Source organism: Bos mutus, chromosome 24, assembly GCF_027580195.1.
Source record: "Bos mutus isolate GX-2022 chromosome 24, NWIPB_WYAK_1.1, whole genome shotgun sequence".
NCBI classification, from domain to species: domain Eukaryota; kingdom Metazoa; phylum Chordata; class Mammalia; order Artiodactyla; family Bovidae; genus Bos; species Bos mutus.
Window position 1 is genome coordinate 56,041,751 of NC_091640.1, and position 14,396 is coordinate 56,056,146.

The window sequence follows — 14,396 nt, forward strand, 5'->3', positions numbered from 1 at the left end:
GTCCTAGGTTGCTATAAACGTGGTAGCATGAAACTGTAATGAATAAATCTGATTTCTAACAATGGTTCTAGAAAACAAAGCCTCTATGGGAACGTTCTAAAACTACATTCTAATCAAACAATTTACTTTAAACCTAAAGTTCATAATAATGTATTCTCATGGCAGAAATGCCTCTAAGGAAATCTACTTGCAAGCCACTGAACATATATTTACATATAACAAAATTTCTATGTACATTTGTAAGTACAATTTTCATATTTTAAATGGACTCTGATCCAAAAGGCAGTGTCTGAATCAAGCAAAACTCACAAAGATCTTCAGTACAAATCTCGTCTAAAACAGAACTTGGGATTCTGGGAATCCCAGATTCATGGGAAAAGATGATAAAAACCCATCCTACTGAATTCCTAATCACATTTTACAAGAAATGCTGTTTTCCCCATCTTGAGGAAAAACACTTTTATTGCTTTAAAATAACTCCTCTTTAATCCAAGGAAACCACGTGCTACAAAGTCCAAAAAGCCAAAAACGACACAGAAGACAGTCTCATAAAAGAGTATGTAGACGAGAGTAAGAAGTTCAGGTTTTAAGAGCCGGGGGAGGAGGGAGTCTTCCTAAGAAAGAAGGGGAGGTGGCGCTATTTGTACCACAAATGAATTTAAGCAGATAAACACTGAAAGCATTGTTGATCATTATACCACTTGGGAACACACAAACACAGAGCTATTAGATTAAGCAAAAGAAAACAAAAACAATTAATATTAAAAATTAACATTTTAGCAGATGTGATACAGTAGAAGACATGAATCTGCATACTGTTTCACAGGCTGATAACTCTCAACTTGCCAATGTGTATTCTCTGGAAAAAAGAAGAAATTCAGCATTCCAATAAGGAGTTTCCCACCCCAACAGTAAAGCTCTTTTATTCACTTTAAAGTCTTTATATTACACCTCTGACAAACAAAGTTTTGGTACATCAAAATTAGGTGTCAAAAATATTTATTCAATAGAGTCCATTGATTGTCTATGTTAATATTTTAACTCAGCCTAACTTTTAGTCCGTAAGTCTTTCAACTGGCCTTGAACTCACTTGTGTTGGCAAAGCAGAGGACAGGCCCATAATTAATCAGCAAAAAGATTCTAGGGCTACAGTTCCAATGAGAAAACCCCTATCTCTCAATTTCAGCCTAATCAATATATTACACTAGCTCTGATGTAAAAGAACTTGGTGAAACTGCTCATATTTGATTTCCAAAATGATTCTACCGTTTCTAAAAAATACAAACTTTAGATCAGATTAAAACATTATCCAACTATTTAAAAATATTTATGACAATGTAAGTTTCACTGCAATATTATTTCTCAAAATGTAGTACAAAATTAAATGAGACAGGAGAAAGTAAAAACAAACAAAAAGTTGGGTGAGTAACCTGGTATGGTAATGAAACTAAAGCGCCCAGTTGCAAGATCAGAACAAAAACTCAAACAAAATAAAGCCAACTGAGAAACATCGACTAGAAGAGATCTGAAGACAGAGATGGTTGAGGCAATCTAGGTAACAAGGGGGTTGATCCAGATGACAGAAGCTGTAGAAATCTTGCCCCAGCAATGGCGAGAACGTGAGAAGGGTGAGAGCAGACAGGTGCTAGATGAGCAGAGAAGCAAGGAGGGGAGTAGAGTGAGATAAGGTCAATCTTTATATTACTTCATTTTTAAAAATCTTCTGATTTTAGTTCATTTGAGTTGGATTAAAAAAGCTGAAAAATAAAGACAAAAATGTTACAAAAATAGCTGATACGGTGAATGGCCAGTTAAGAAAAGTCTATTTCTATTACCACGACAGAAAATCTGCTTTGCTGTTCACATGCACCTCATTCCCTAAGAAGCAAAAGCCCCTTCACTTTTGCTCAGTTCTGAATACTTCTATTACTTTTGTATTAAAATAAAGCAAACCATGTGAAGAGCATATTTTTGCAAAGAAAACATCTACTTCCAATTTAAATGGCAAGCTTTCTTCATGCTGCAATATACAGAATACATTTACTACAACAACAGATAGCCTAAGTATATATTATAATCTGGGCACAATGCCTCCTATGAGCCAAAAACAGAAAAACAGAAGGTATGTTCTAGCCTCCCAAATCTGCCAAGTATGACCTTCTAACACTGTAAGAGTATGCGAGGTGGTCTAAGACTTCTCTCCACAACCAAGACTCAACAGCATTACCTTAGCTTCTGTCATCTTAATAACCTAAGGAGAATATCAATGACATTCTGAGAACTAAAATTAACTAGGAACAACTCATGCAACATAAAAACAGAAACTGAAAATGCTACATAATTCTATTTTATCATTCATTAAAATCATTTTATACAATTCTCTTCACTACACAGAGAGGTAACTCTCCTGTCTGTGCTGATAAAACACTTGCCAAATCTATATTGAAATTTTAAATTCTAATTACTGTGTGGAATGCCTTTAAAAGTCAAACTGACTAAATAAGTAAAGAGAAAGTGCCACACTTGACTTGTCCTTGAATGAAGGACTTGCACCATCTCAGTTCCATGCCCAGGGTTCCTGTTTTCCATTCTACCTAGAGTGCCCACTGCTGCCCTGAACTACGCTTTGATTTATATTGATTAACATTCCAAACATTAGGGCATTACCCTTTAACAATATAAACTTGTTACTATCAGAGATTATGACTACACATAACACAGTACCACAGGGACTACAAGGATCAGAGCACAGATCTATTACTTCCTTCACTAGAATCCAAACTCACTGATGGCTTTTAATAAGTGACTCTCAATAAGGCCAATTTCAGTTAAACATAAGCTGCTTTTTAACTGTAGCTTTCCTACGCTAAAGTTGCTGGCTTAGCACAATATGAAAACTACTAAAATATTAGCTTACTTTTGAGAAATAACACTACAGGACAATGAAGGACACAAGCAGTGCAATCTCATTCAGAAACTACTGGAAGAAAATGTAACATTAATATACATAAGAAAACCATTCAAACAAAATTTTTCAGACATTATAAAAGCAAAAGATTAAGAAGTCCAGAACACCAAGAAGGAAGTCCATTACACTGTTACATAATTTTTGCAGCAGTTCTCAGTGTGATCCAAGCTGGGTGACCTTGAAACCCATTCAGGGAGTCTTCAAGGTTAAAAGTGCTTTTATAATCATGCTCAATAAATTGTTATTTGCCTCTTTAACTCTCATTGTCTCACAATATACAATGAAGTTTTCCAGAGGCTACATGACTTATGATAGCAAAACTGACTGAATGCAGAAGCAAATATGAGAATGAGAGAATTCTACTAGACTGTATACAGTAATTTGTCAAAATGTAAAACAATGTTCTTCTCACAAAATTGGTTTTTGTTTTGGAAAATAAGTATTTTAATTTTAAAAAATCACTTGTGCTAACACAATAATTTTAATAAATGTTGTTTAAATTTCCCAGTTTTAACTTCTAAGATGGTAAGTATTAGATAAATACTGGCCCACAACAATCTTTAACAGTGTAAAGGTGTCCTGGGACCATGAAGTTTTGAGTACTACTGTTCTACAGTCATTTTTAATAAGGTAAAAAAAGTACCTAGTTAAACATATAGTATTATAGAACAAACAGAAATACTCTCAAGAAGAAAAGAAAAATACCTCTACTATCCTAAAGAGTCAAAAAAGGTAGTTTGGTAGTCAAAAAAGAGAATAGGCTGGAAGAGATGTGAACTGTTGTTCAGTTGCTACATCATGTCAGACTCTTTTGTGACCTCATGGACTGTAGCCACCAGGCTCCTCTGTCCATGGGGTTTCCCAGGCAAGAATACTGGAGTGGGTTGCCGTTTCCTTCTCCAGAGGATCTTCCTGAACTAGGGATTGAACCGCATCTTTTGCATTGGCAGGTGGATTCTTTACCACTAAGCCACCAGGGAAGAGCTAGGGATAGGAGAGGGGATGTTAAAGAGGTGGACGCACCCTGAGATGGGCAATTATTAATGCACACTAGAAAAGCTGTAACTGGATGGCAGGCTGGTAAGAAGATAAGTAAGTGTAGGGGTTACCTGGAGGAAACATGGAAATCAACTAGCATAAGCTGAGGTGAGAAGCCAGGAAACCAGAAGAAATAATGGGATTTAGAGTAACAGATCTTAGGAAAGAACTGCGCTAGAAGCAAACTACGCAAGGCACGGTTAAAGCCAAATCCAACGGCATCTGACTCAAACAAGCAAAGAAGCAGAGCAGGCAGCCAGAACGTCTTTGCTGCTCACAGTTTCCCAGTGCAGCACACTTCGTATCATAAAAGCGTAGATGTTTAATCTCTGCTTCTTCTGACCTGTCATTATGCGTATGTCAAACATCCCACATGACAGATCTAAGAACAAAACTGTTCCTACAGCTCCCAAAAGTTAACTATGCTGTGAGACAGGAAGACAGCAGTTGGAAAACGATGTTAAAATATCTATTGTCAGTGTCCAGTTTCATAAGTTCATCCACTGTTAAGAAATTTTATTTTCCAGCATCTGAATTAAAATCAAACCTCATCAAAAAGAATGAGTTTTCTGGGTGTTTCATGGCTTCAATTCCCAAAACAGGGGTCTAAATTGGTAAACCAGGTGCCTCTTCCTCCACACACTGGCAGCCCTGGGGAAACGCTTATGTGCTTCCTCTCTTAGTAATCATCCCAAGTTCTAGACCACCTGCCAGATGCAGCCATCGGAAATACTGTAATACCTACATCTCATGTGCTGCTGCACACTTAATCTGAGTACAGCAACTGGGTTCTGTACTGATAAAGTTCTTGATGGCACATCTATGCTCTGTGGTTGTATATTTTAAGAGTCATCCTCAGGAATCGTTACCAGCTAGAAGTACAATGCTCTCATTTCTAAAGGTCCCATGGTAACATAAATTCTTATGCAAACCTTAGGAGTATGTCCTCAAAAACAAAAACCAAACCAAAAAAGCCACTGAACACATATGCCTGTTCACTGAAGAGTTATTTGCTGAAATGTGTTCTTCAGCACAAAGACATGGTTTGAAAGCATATCGGTGAAGCAAAGGAGCCCATTCTTCTTGATTAAAATCATTGTCATTTTAAATGTTTTCATCAGAAACAATGATAATCAAAATCTTAATATAAGCAAACAAAAGTTCTTAAAAAGTCACTAATAATGACTTAATGTACTCCAATTTTTCACTATCCCTAACTACCTTCTATAACAAAACAATAATTTATACCTTCTTATCTGGATGCCATTCATTAATAGACACTGTGTCAATGAGACTTATCTTTATTAGAGACTTCTCTTAGTAAGAAATCTAAAAATGTGATTAGAAGACCCTACTGTTCTGTTTATCCTTATAAGATTTCATGATATAATATGATTTTGATAATTTTAAAATTATTTCTTTAAAATTACTATTTTTATTTCTCCTAGATATCATTTAAACAAACTTACTCGTTTGAAGTCATTCATATTTGTTGCCTGGACTGGAGTCCCAATAAAAGTAAAATATGAAATTCTTGTTGTTTCTTCTTCACCTTGATTGGACTGAACAAATATCTACACACACAAATAATTTTACCATTAATGATTACACTTTTTTGATAAACATGCTCAAACATTTAATCAATTTTCTTAGGTTATTAATAAAAATACCTTCCATTCTTTATAAGGATTAGTCCAAATTACATTTACACTAGGATTCCTATAGCATCATTAATTCTTCTGTCTGCTCAGCTGTTCTTACCTTGTCCAGGGGGATCATGGCAGGATACTTATATATGTAAGCTCTGCATGATTTGGCATGATAATGTTGAAGGGTCAAAATTAAATTATTTACAGGGAATACTGAAAGAGTATGAAACTCAAGATTACAATGGGCAGAATGTTACTGAAATTTTACCAAAATCACAATTTTTACTGAGGAAAATCTTGGCAGTTATATTCTTTCTGATACGCCATCATTCATTCTATTCCCTAAAATGTTAAAAGAAAAAAGAGCACGCTGGAAATCAGTTCCTAAAACTACCCTCTGCTTCTCATGTTTTTTTAAGCTCATCTCTGTACGTGTTCAGTAGCTTCAATCGTGTCTGACTCTCTGAGACCCCGTGGACTGTAGTCCACCAGGCTCCTCTATCCATGGATTCTCCAGGCAAGAATACAGGAGTGGGTTGCCATGTCCTTCTCCAGGAGATCTTTCCAACCCAGGGATCAAACCTGCACTTTCTGCATTGCAGGCAGATTCTTCACCCAATGAGCCACCTGGGAAGCCCATACTGTGCCTTGCATGTTTTATTAAGCTTGCTTCTTTTATACTTTCTATTTAAAATTTCCCTCAGCATGTTAGGAGACAGACGCTTTACTCATAGGTTCTTCTTCAATACACTGGATTATTTAAATTTGCTCCATTTTTAAAAATAATACTCAAGATTCTGTCTACTTAAGAATATTGCCTCTCTTGATTTGGGCAACATTCTTTTTCCATTTTCAGATGAAAATCAGTTTTGTTGTTTTTTTAGGCAACCACAGGTTCATCTCGAATTGAGCTGACCAATTAAAAACTTCAAGTCTATAATAAGCAGACTATTAAAGTAGTTCTCTATTTATTTGCAATGCTTTTTTAATCTAAGCACAACAGTTTATATTTACTCTTTTAAAAATTCATATACTTATTTTGATTAGACTTTCTGATCAAAACTGTCTTTCGATTTCAACTTTACCATCAAAAAAAGTGACAGATGTGCTTTGTGTGTCTGGACTTAAGTCACTGACTAAAATGCTGAGTTTAAAGTATGATTTAATAGGACACAGTAAAGACTGTGAACCTATCACAAAGTAACTATGTTCAATGATCTCAACGACAGAGGAGATTACATTAGGATATCTGGGTTTAAAGGGCTTTTTCCAATAAGCAAATGCCTTCCTCCCATCACTACATAAAGCAATAGGTGTTATTAAATGAATGCTACAAATATGTAACAAATATTTGTAAATATGTTACAAATGAATAAAGTCAAGAAAATATTTCATAACCAGTGTTCCAGTTTGATATAACCATTTTCTTTAATTTCATCCGGGTAAAATACTTCTACTCAAAACTCAATATAATCCTTTATCTTACCACTAAGTATATTCTGTGAAATTCCACTGAAAGCTTCCCAAAATGAACACAGCTATAGCATTCTTCTAATTTACAAAACCGGAATCTACTGACACAAAGAAATTACACTCCTTTGGCAAGTCTGTGCTCCGGTGACTCTGTGCTGGTTCCAACTCCTTTTTCTCGGCATTCTACTCTAACCCTCCTAAACCCCGGCTCTGATGGAATGGGCTCTGGTTGACAGGTGGTTTAGAAGCATGTGCTGGGTTTAATACTAGAATTCAAAAAAGCAATTAGTAACTGCTAAAAAGCTGCTGATTTTGTAATGTAAATTAAGGTAATACAAAATTATGCTTTTAAAAAGTCAGTTTTTACTGAGATCATGGCCACTACACGATTCAAAAGTAAATTGGATTTTAGAAACGTATCCTCACTCATTACCAGGTACGAAGGAAGAATGAGTATCTGGTTTAAGAATAAATGTTCTAGCATAAACTTTTAACAAAAGTTGGCATATACATGCCATATATATATATATGTTTGACAAACCTATAAATTAAAAAAATCCACCTTCCTTTTTAGGGCACACAGATGAATTAAAAAGAAGAAAATTTAATTAGCTCATTAGACATTTTTATGCATTTCAAGCCACATGGACAGTTAACCATTTTTAAGAATAACTTGAATCAGCTAGGACACTGAAGATGGCATAAATTGTCACCCACAACCCGTTGCATACATCTGAATGAAACACTACTTACGGTTACACTGTTAACGTTCTGAAACTTAACGTAACGAAGAGGGACAATACCATCTTCTTTAATATCATCCTCTGTTAGTTCCAGAGCTTGAGTTGGCTCACTTCTTTCTGCCTCTTCAAAATCCATAGATCGCGGTAGATTGATAAAAATTTTTACGTATTTAGGACCCTGACCTATAGAAAGGTAGAATAAAATTAAATGCTAACATCAAACATATAATACTTTGTCCTCTTTATCATGATGTTCACTCTATACAGACGTGCCCACATATGCACACACCTACCTCTCTTTAGAAATTTTAGGAACGTCTGAGTATTTTCACAGCCATACTCCTCCTTTTTCAATAGACATTTAGTGGTATATTCTTGGCCTGCTGAAACTACACTAACTACTAGGAATACCAGATTAAAACACACACACACACACGCACACGCAAACATATACACAGAGTTCCTGCCCTCAACTGTAAGAGACAGGCAATGAGGGATGTACAGCTCCCAGGGAGGAGGTACTGGCAAGGCGGCAGTGGAGTCTGACAGCACATGCAGGATGATGAGAAGTTTCATAAAAGAAACACTGAGCTGCGTCTTGCAGTTGCCATCAGCTGGCACCTTTTGTTATTTAGGAGAAAAGCATTATCAGTGACAATATTTAGCCAGAGGAAATTAACTACACAAACTGCCAAATTTCGTCTTAGGGATTAGGCTGTGCTCAGTGCTAAAACCACTCTGTAGAATGTCTTAGTCTCTCTAGCTTCAGACCAGTATCCTGTGACTGACTGAGGAATCTTAGAATAGCCACACTGCTTACATACTCATTTCTATGGCATTTGCTTTTACAAATACTTTGTATTTTCAGAATAAATTAACAATTTTATTAGTGAAAAAATCATTAACCCATGGAAACTTAGAATAGTAAATGACTTAAGGGAATGCCATCTGATAAACAGGGTTCTCTCAATCAACTAAGAAAGCAACAACAAATCCTAGCCCCATCTCCCCACCTCAGGCCCTCTCCCATGTCCATTCCCAGCAGCAAAAAAAAAAAAAAAAAAAAAAAGAAGAAGAAACAGAAAAAAGGGGGTGGGGTGAGTAAGGCCAACTATGTATTGAACAAAATGAGAAATGCCAAATTTGCACAATCATGTTTGCAGCATCATAATATGTATAAAGAAAATGCAACTATAATTAGCGCACACACAGGAGGATCTAGGGCCTTAGTTTTATCACCTATAACAGGAAGAATGTGAAATAAGTCTCCCCCAGTTCCCACCCCGAGAAACAGCTACCTCAAACCTAGAACTCTTAGTTGGAAGAAAGGACTCCCTTGTTTTCAGATGAAGAGGAAAACGGTAAAAGTTGACTTTTTTTCAAATTACTTTTGGCCCAATAATCTTACATTATATGTCACTGCTTTGTTCCAAGAACAATTTCACTCTTTCCCAAAACAAGAGCTCTCTACCTCCATTTAATAACAAGTTTTAACCTAAGGGACCAGTAACAGAATGGATAAAGAAGATGGAGTATATACACATACACAATGAAATACTATCAACAAGAAGGAATGAAATTTTGCCATTTGCAGCAACATGGATGGACTTATTATGCTCAGTGGAACAAGTCAGAGAGAAAAAGACAAATACTGCATGGTGTCGCTTATTATGTAGAATCTAAAAATAAAACTAGTGCATCTAACAAAAAAGATACAGACTCAGAAATAAAGAAAACAAGCTATTTACTAGGAGGGAAGAGGGGAAGGGGACAAGCAAGATAGTGTTAGGGAATTCAAGAGGTACAAACAACTATGTATAAAATAAATAAGCTACAAGGATACACACAGGGAATACAGCCAATATGTTAGAATGACTGTAACTGGAGTATAATCCTTAAAAACTGTAATCACTATGTTGTACGCTTGAAACTTACATACTGCTGCACATCAACTATGCATCAATTTAAAACAAAGAAAAGTTTTAAATATAAGCCAGCAGGTCTATAGAGCAGAAAGTTACTTTATAGAAAAGCTGCCCATTACTCACCGTTATCTGGCCCTTGAAATTTCATTGAATAAAGCTTAACAGGCTGATTGAATGCCACAGTAATAAGAAGCTGTGAAAAAAATAATTGTCTTATTTTTAAAGGGCTGTTAAACATCTTAAGTAACACAACAGCTAAGGAGAATTAAAATCATTAAACAGAAAAAATTTAATTCACCTAACATAACCAATGTAATACAGAATATCAGTAAGCTGAAAGTAACTTGATTAGTTTGACATTTGAGAAATACAATAATCTGTTCTTTTTATAAAGGAATAACAACAAAATTTAACAGAATTAATTAAAATTATATGTTAAGAACCTAAGGCCTCATGACCTAAAAACTGGCAACATCCACCCTGCCCCGAAAAACAAATTAAACAAACCCCCCAAATTAAAACTTAAACTATGTATTTTAACATATTAAGCTTAATATTTCCTGCAACAGTTTATCTGTGGCTGCATCTACCCATGTCACTTGACAATCTGGAGACGATGCACACAGGTTATGTGGAAAGACCAGATCTCAAATGGACTCTATTTGATTCAAAACTCAAGACAACAGGACTCACAGCTCTATCAGTCACCTCTAAACTGCCATCCTAAATGAATCTGACTCACTGAATCTGGAAAGCCACCCGAGGGAACTGAAATACAAAACTGCTGAGACGCCTCTCTCTGATTCATTCACTCAATCTTCCTTCCACCAAAACTGTCTGATGAAGATACCTCTACGTTTCCACCCTGGGAAGAAGGTTTCCTCAGCAGGAAGATTTCAGGGAAGCTGTAGCCAGCCCTTCTGATACACATCATCACATTACGTTTAGGGCACCATTTACAAGGTGCACAACATGACGGTATTTTCAAGCAATAAAATAAGATAGTTCTGGTTGGAGCAAAGGAAGATGGCATTTAGATTTATTTCAAATCACTGTGGTCTATTTGCTTAAGAAAATACTTAGACTACTCTCTTTAGTTATGTAAGTACTTTTAATACTTGACCTGTATTTGGGTGTCAGGAGATAAACATGACCCATTTAGGGACCTGAACCATAGGTGAAGAGGATATGAGAGTAGAAAAGCTGGAAGTAGATAAAGTTAGTAAGCATATGCCATCCTCTTCCTGAAGCCACTGAAGAATCATTTGACTCTTTTAAGAAATCAGAATATAAATACAATTTATATTTTAGAGAAGTAACTTTTGTGAACATATAAAAGATATACTGGAATGGGGACAAAGCAGAGGCAATGGTACAGTAATTAAATAAGAAAAAAATTTTTAAGACAATAAAATTTTAAATAACAGCTAAGATAGAGACAGCGTGATCAAGGCAGAACTACACTACCCCACTTCCTCTGTGACAACACTGCAGGAAAATACAGGGAAACACAACAGGTTTACACTGGGAGTGAGGGCTAGACATAAAAGGAATGTCTCATTTAGGTGGGTAGAAAGTATGAAGGCAGCTCAAGAATGAACAAAAGGACTTAAGAATAGTGAAGGCTCCACCCAGGCTTCCGGACAGTCCAAGACTTCTGTGATTCTCTGCAGCGCAGCTGGCATAAACAAACGAAGAAAGGGGGTGAGGTGACAGGGTCAGAGGACAGAGGTGGTTATAAAAAGTAAGAAAAAAGTGATCATCTGGAAAGGAGAGACATGAAACCATGAGATGGAAACGTGTGTGGACACAAATACTGATAATCTCTACAAGCCCTAAGCATTCAGTTACCTGTTCATCACAATCAGATTCCAAGAAGGTCATGTCTTTTCGTAAACAGTTGTCAAATCCATGCTCATCACTTTCATTCAGACATTCACAGCCAGCTTTGTTAATAAAAGGCATTAAATCCATCTGAAAATTTAAATCAAAACTTTAGGCAAAGCATTTGGATTTGGTATAAAAATCTTAGTAAGAAATGTAAATATGTAATTCTCTTTTAAACTCTAAAAAATTATGTTTTCAGTGTACAACACCTGTGGTTAACAATTTTTAATGGTTATTTTCCACTTATCTTTTTAATAACCTGTATTGACTTTATCCCCTGTGCTGTACAATACATCCTTGTGATTTTTTTTAAACGTTTTATTTGTATTGGAGTAATTCTCTCTTGACTTAAAAAATTGCTATCTCATTTAAAAGTTACTAAAACTTTTGTAATAACCCTTTTGTCTAAACTTCTGATATCTACCACTAATAATTAAAGCCAAATTGAGGCTTAGCCCACTTAATAAGTATCTAAAACCAAGTCTTTAACACAAAGATTATTAAATGCTAACTTACACTTTTTTAGTAACAGTGTTTGGCAGTGTAAAATATGCAAATTAAAATAAATATCTACAAAATATCTAAAGAAAGCCTACCTCCCTCTTCTAGTGATAATGCACTCTTTAAACCTATATCCAAGAAGAGTTTAGATTAAAGATGAACTAGGGACTTCGCTGGTGGTCCAGTGGCTAAGACTCCGAGCTCCCAGTGCAGGGGGCTCGCGTTCCATCCTTACTCAGGGGAACTAGATCCCACACGCTGCAACTGAAGATCCTGCATGCTGCAACTAAGACCCCAGCACAAGCCAAAGAAATAAAATAAATGGTTAAAAAAAAAAAGGATGAATAGCAAATAAGTACTTAAATTATGTAACAGAAAAGTGTAAACATACATAAACAGACCAACACAGTGATCCTCAGGTGCCCGCTTCCTGGATACAACAATCAGCAATTCACAGCCACTCTGGTTTCACCTTTACTCTGCAACCAGTCCCAACCTTCTTCCCGATTATTTTCATGTAAATTTTAGACGTTTTTCTCATGTTATTCATGAACACTTCAGTGTGTTCATAGCATTTCATAAAACATGTCTTTAAAAAAAGAATCCTCAATATCATTACCATGACTGTAACACTGGTAATGTTTTAGTATCATCAATATCAATGTTCAAATTTCTTCAACTGTTTCAAATATTTTACAGTTGAATCAGTTTAGACTCAGAATAAGAATCCAAGAAAAGTATAAACAAGTATATTTGGTTAATGTCTCTTAAATCTCTTTTAATCCAGTCATTCGGCCTAGCGATTTCTCTTATTTGGATTTTGCTAACTGCTCCCTGTGGCGTCCTTTAGCATTTTCCAGCGTTACGTGCTGGCTAACGCCTCCGACACCACACCACAGAGTACAGTGATGGTGGGCATCCCTGCCCTGTTTCTGACTTCAGTGAGAATGTCTCCAGTGCCTTCCCATTAAAATTTTACTGAATGCTTTAGGAATAAATGGATATTGCATTCTGTCACATATTTTTTCTGGGGCTTCCCTGGTGGCTCAGTGGTAAAGAACTCACCTGCCAATGCAGAAGACACAGGTTCGATTCTTGATCTGGGAAGATCCCACATGCTGTGGAGCAGCTAAGCCTGTCTTCCACTACTGAGCCTGTGCTCTAGAGCCCCTGAGGCGGCAACCAGTGAACCCAGGAGCCACAACTACTGAAGACCACGTGCCCTGGAGTCCGTGCTACGAGGCGGCAACGAGAGAAGTGTCAGGAAGCATTTAACAGGAGGCTTCCTGTGTGCTGTTTTGGATCTGTCATGAATCCTCTGTTCAAGAGGGGTGGCAAACCGCTCCCGGGCCGAGGAATGCATGCATTTCCTTCCTTAGTTTTTCCATATGGTGATAAGTAACTACGCTCTTCCTTTTTATGAACCATACGGTAAAAGTGATTATTTACAACCCTCTCTCTTTGATATGGATTGCCTTATGTTTCCTTGATTATCTGTAAGTCTGGACTTTTGATCTTTATCTTTGCTGAAAATAGCTGCCTTGTAAGACAGTATATATACCCACACTATGTTAAATAAAACACCTTTGCTCCATCAGAGCTTGGGTCCCCGTGTCTGTCTGTCTTTCTCTCACTCTCTCTCCACCCAGCTAATTCTCTGGAGGGTAGAACCCCATTGTGCTCACTCTCCTGCCTGGGCTTCTAAGACCCTCTCAAGAAGGCGCACTGTGCCTTCACCCCCTCGAGAGGGCGCCCGGTGCCTTCGTGAGCGACACAAGCCCTGTGTCAAGAACTTTATTGGTTTTCTGCGTAAACCAGGGAATGTCGGCCTCTCTCTCTCTCTTTCTTATTGCTGACTCCGGACCACCAGGTTCCAGTCCATTAAACGACCTCAACAAGTGGCGCCCGAACAGGGGCCTGGTACCCATGGCAGGTTTGAACGGAGTGACCCCAAGGGCCTATTGAGGTCGGTAAGTACTAAGACATGGGTCAAACAGCTGGAAAGCCCCATCACTTTTCTACTTTACTTCATCACTTATTTAAAGTTCAGGGACTTTCAGTTTCACGCCAGCGAATAGAAGCTTGCCCTCAGACAGTGGTTGAATGTAACCCTTGGTTTCCTGATGAAGGTAGTTTTGATTTAGAAATTTGGCACCGGGTCAAAGAGAATGTTGAACGAGCCACCAGACAGGGAAAAAATATTCCGATAGAT

At 37.0% G+C, this 14,396-nt stretch overlaps 1 protein-coding gene across 6 annotated transcripts in view; it reads right to left on the reverse strand.

Moving 5' to 3' along the window:
- TXNL1 (thioredoxin like 1) overlaps nt 1-14,396 on the reverse strand; it is a 43,966-nt gene that overhangs the window by 1,744 nt on the left and 27,826 nt on the right. The window contains exons 4-9 of one of the 6 annotated variants that reach the window (XR_011462502.1): nt 11,648-11,770; nt 9,920-9,989; nt 7,882-8,054; nt 5,476-5,580; nt 1,431-1,645; nt 817-859 (exon numbers count right to left, since the gene is read on the reverse strand). Coding sequence is in view for 5 of the 6 variants with exons in the window: in XM_070361930.1 (XP_070218031.1) it covers nt 1,469-1,645; nt 5,476-5,580; nt 7,882-8,054; nt 9,920-9,989; nt 11,648-11,770 (648 nt within the window). In the remaining variant the exon portion in view is untranslated. The other 5 variants (XM_070361931.1, XM_070361930.1, XM_070361933.1 and 2 more) reach the window with 5 other exon arrangements.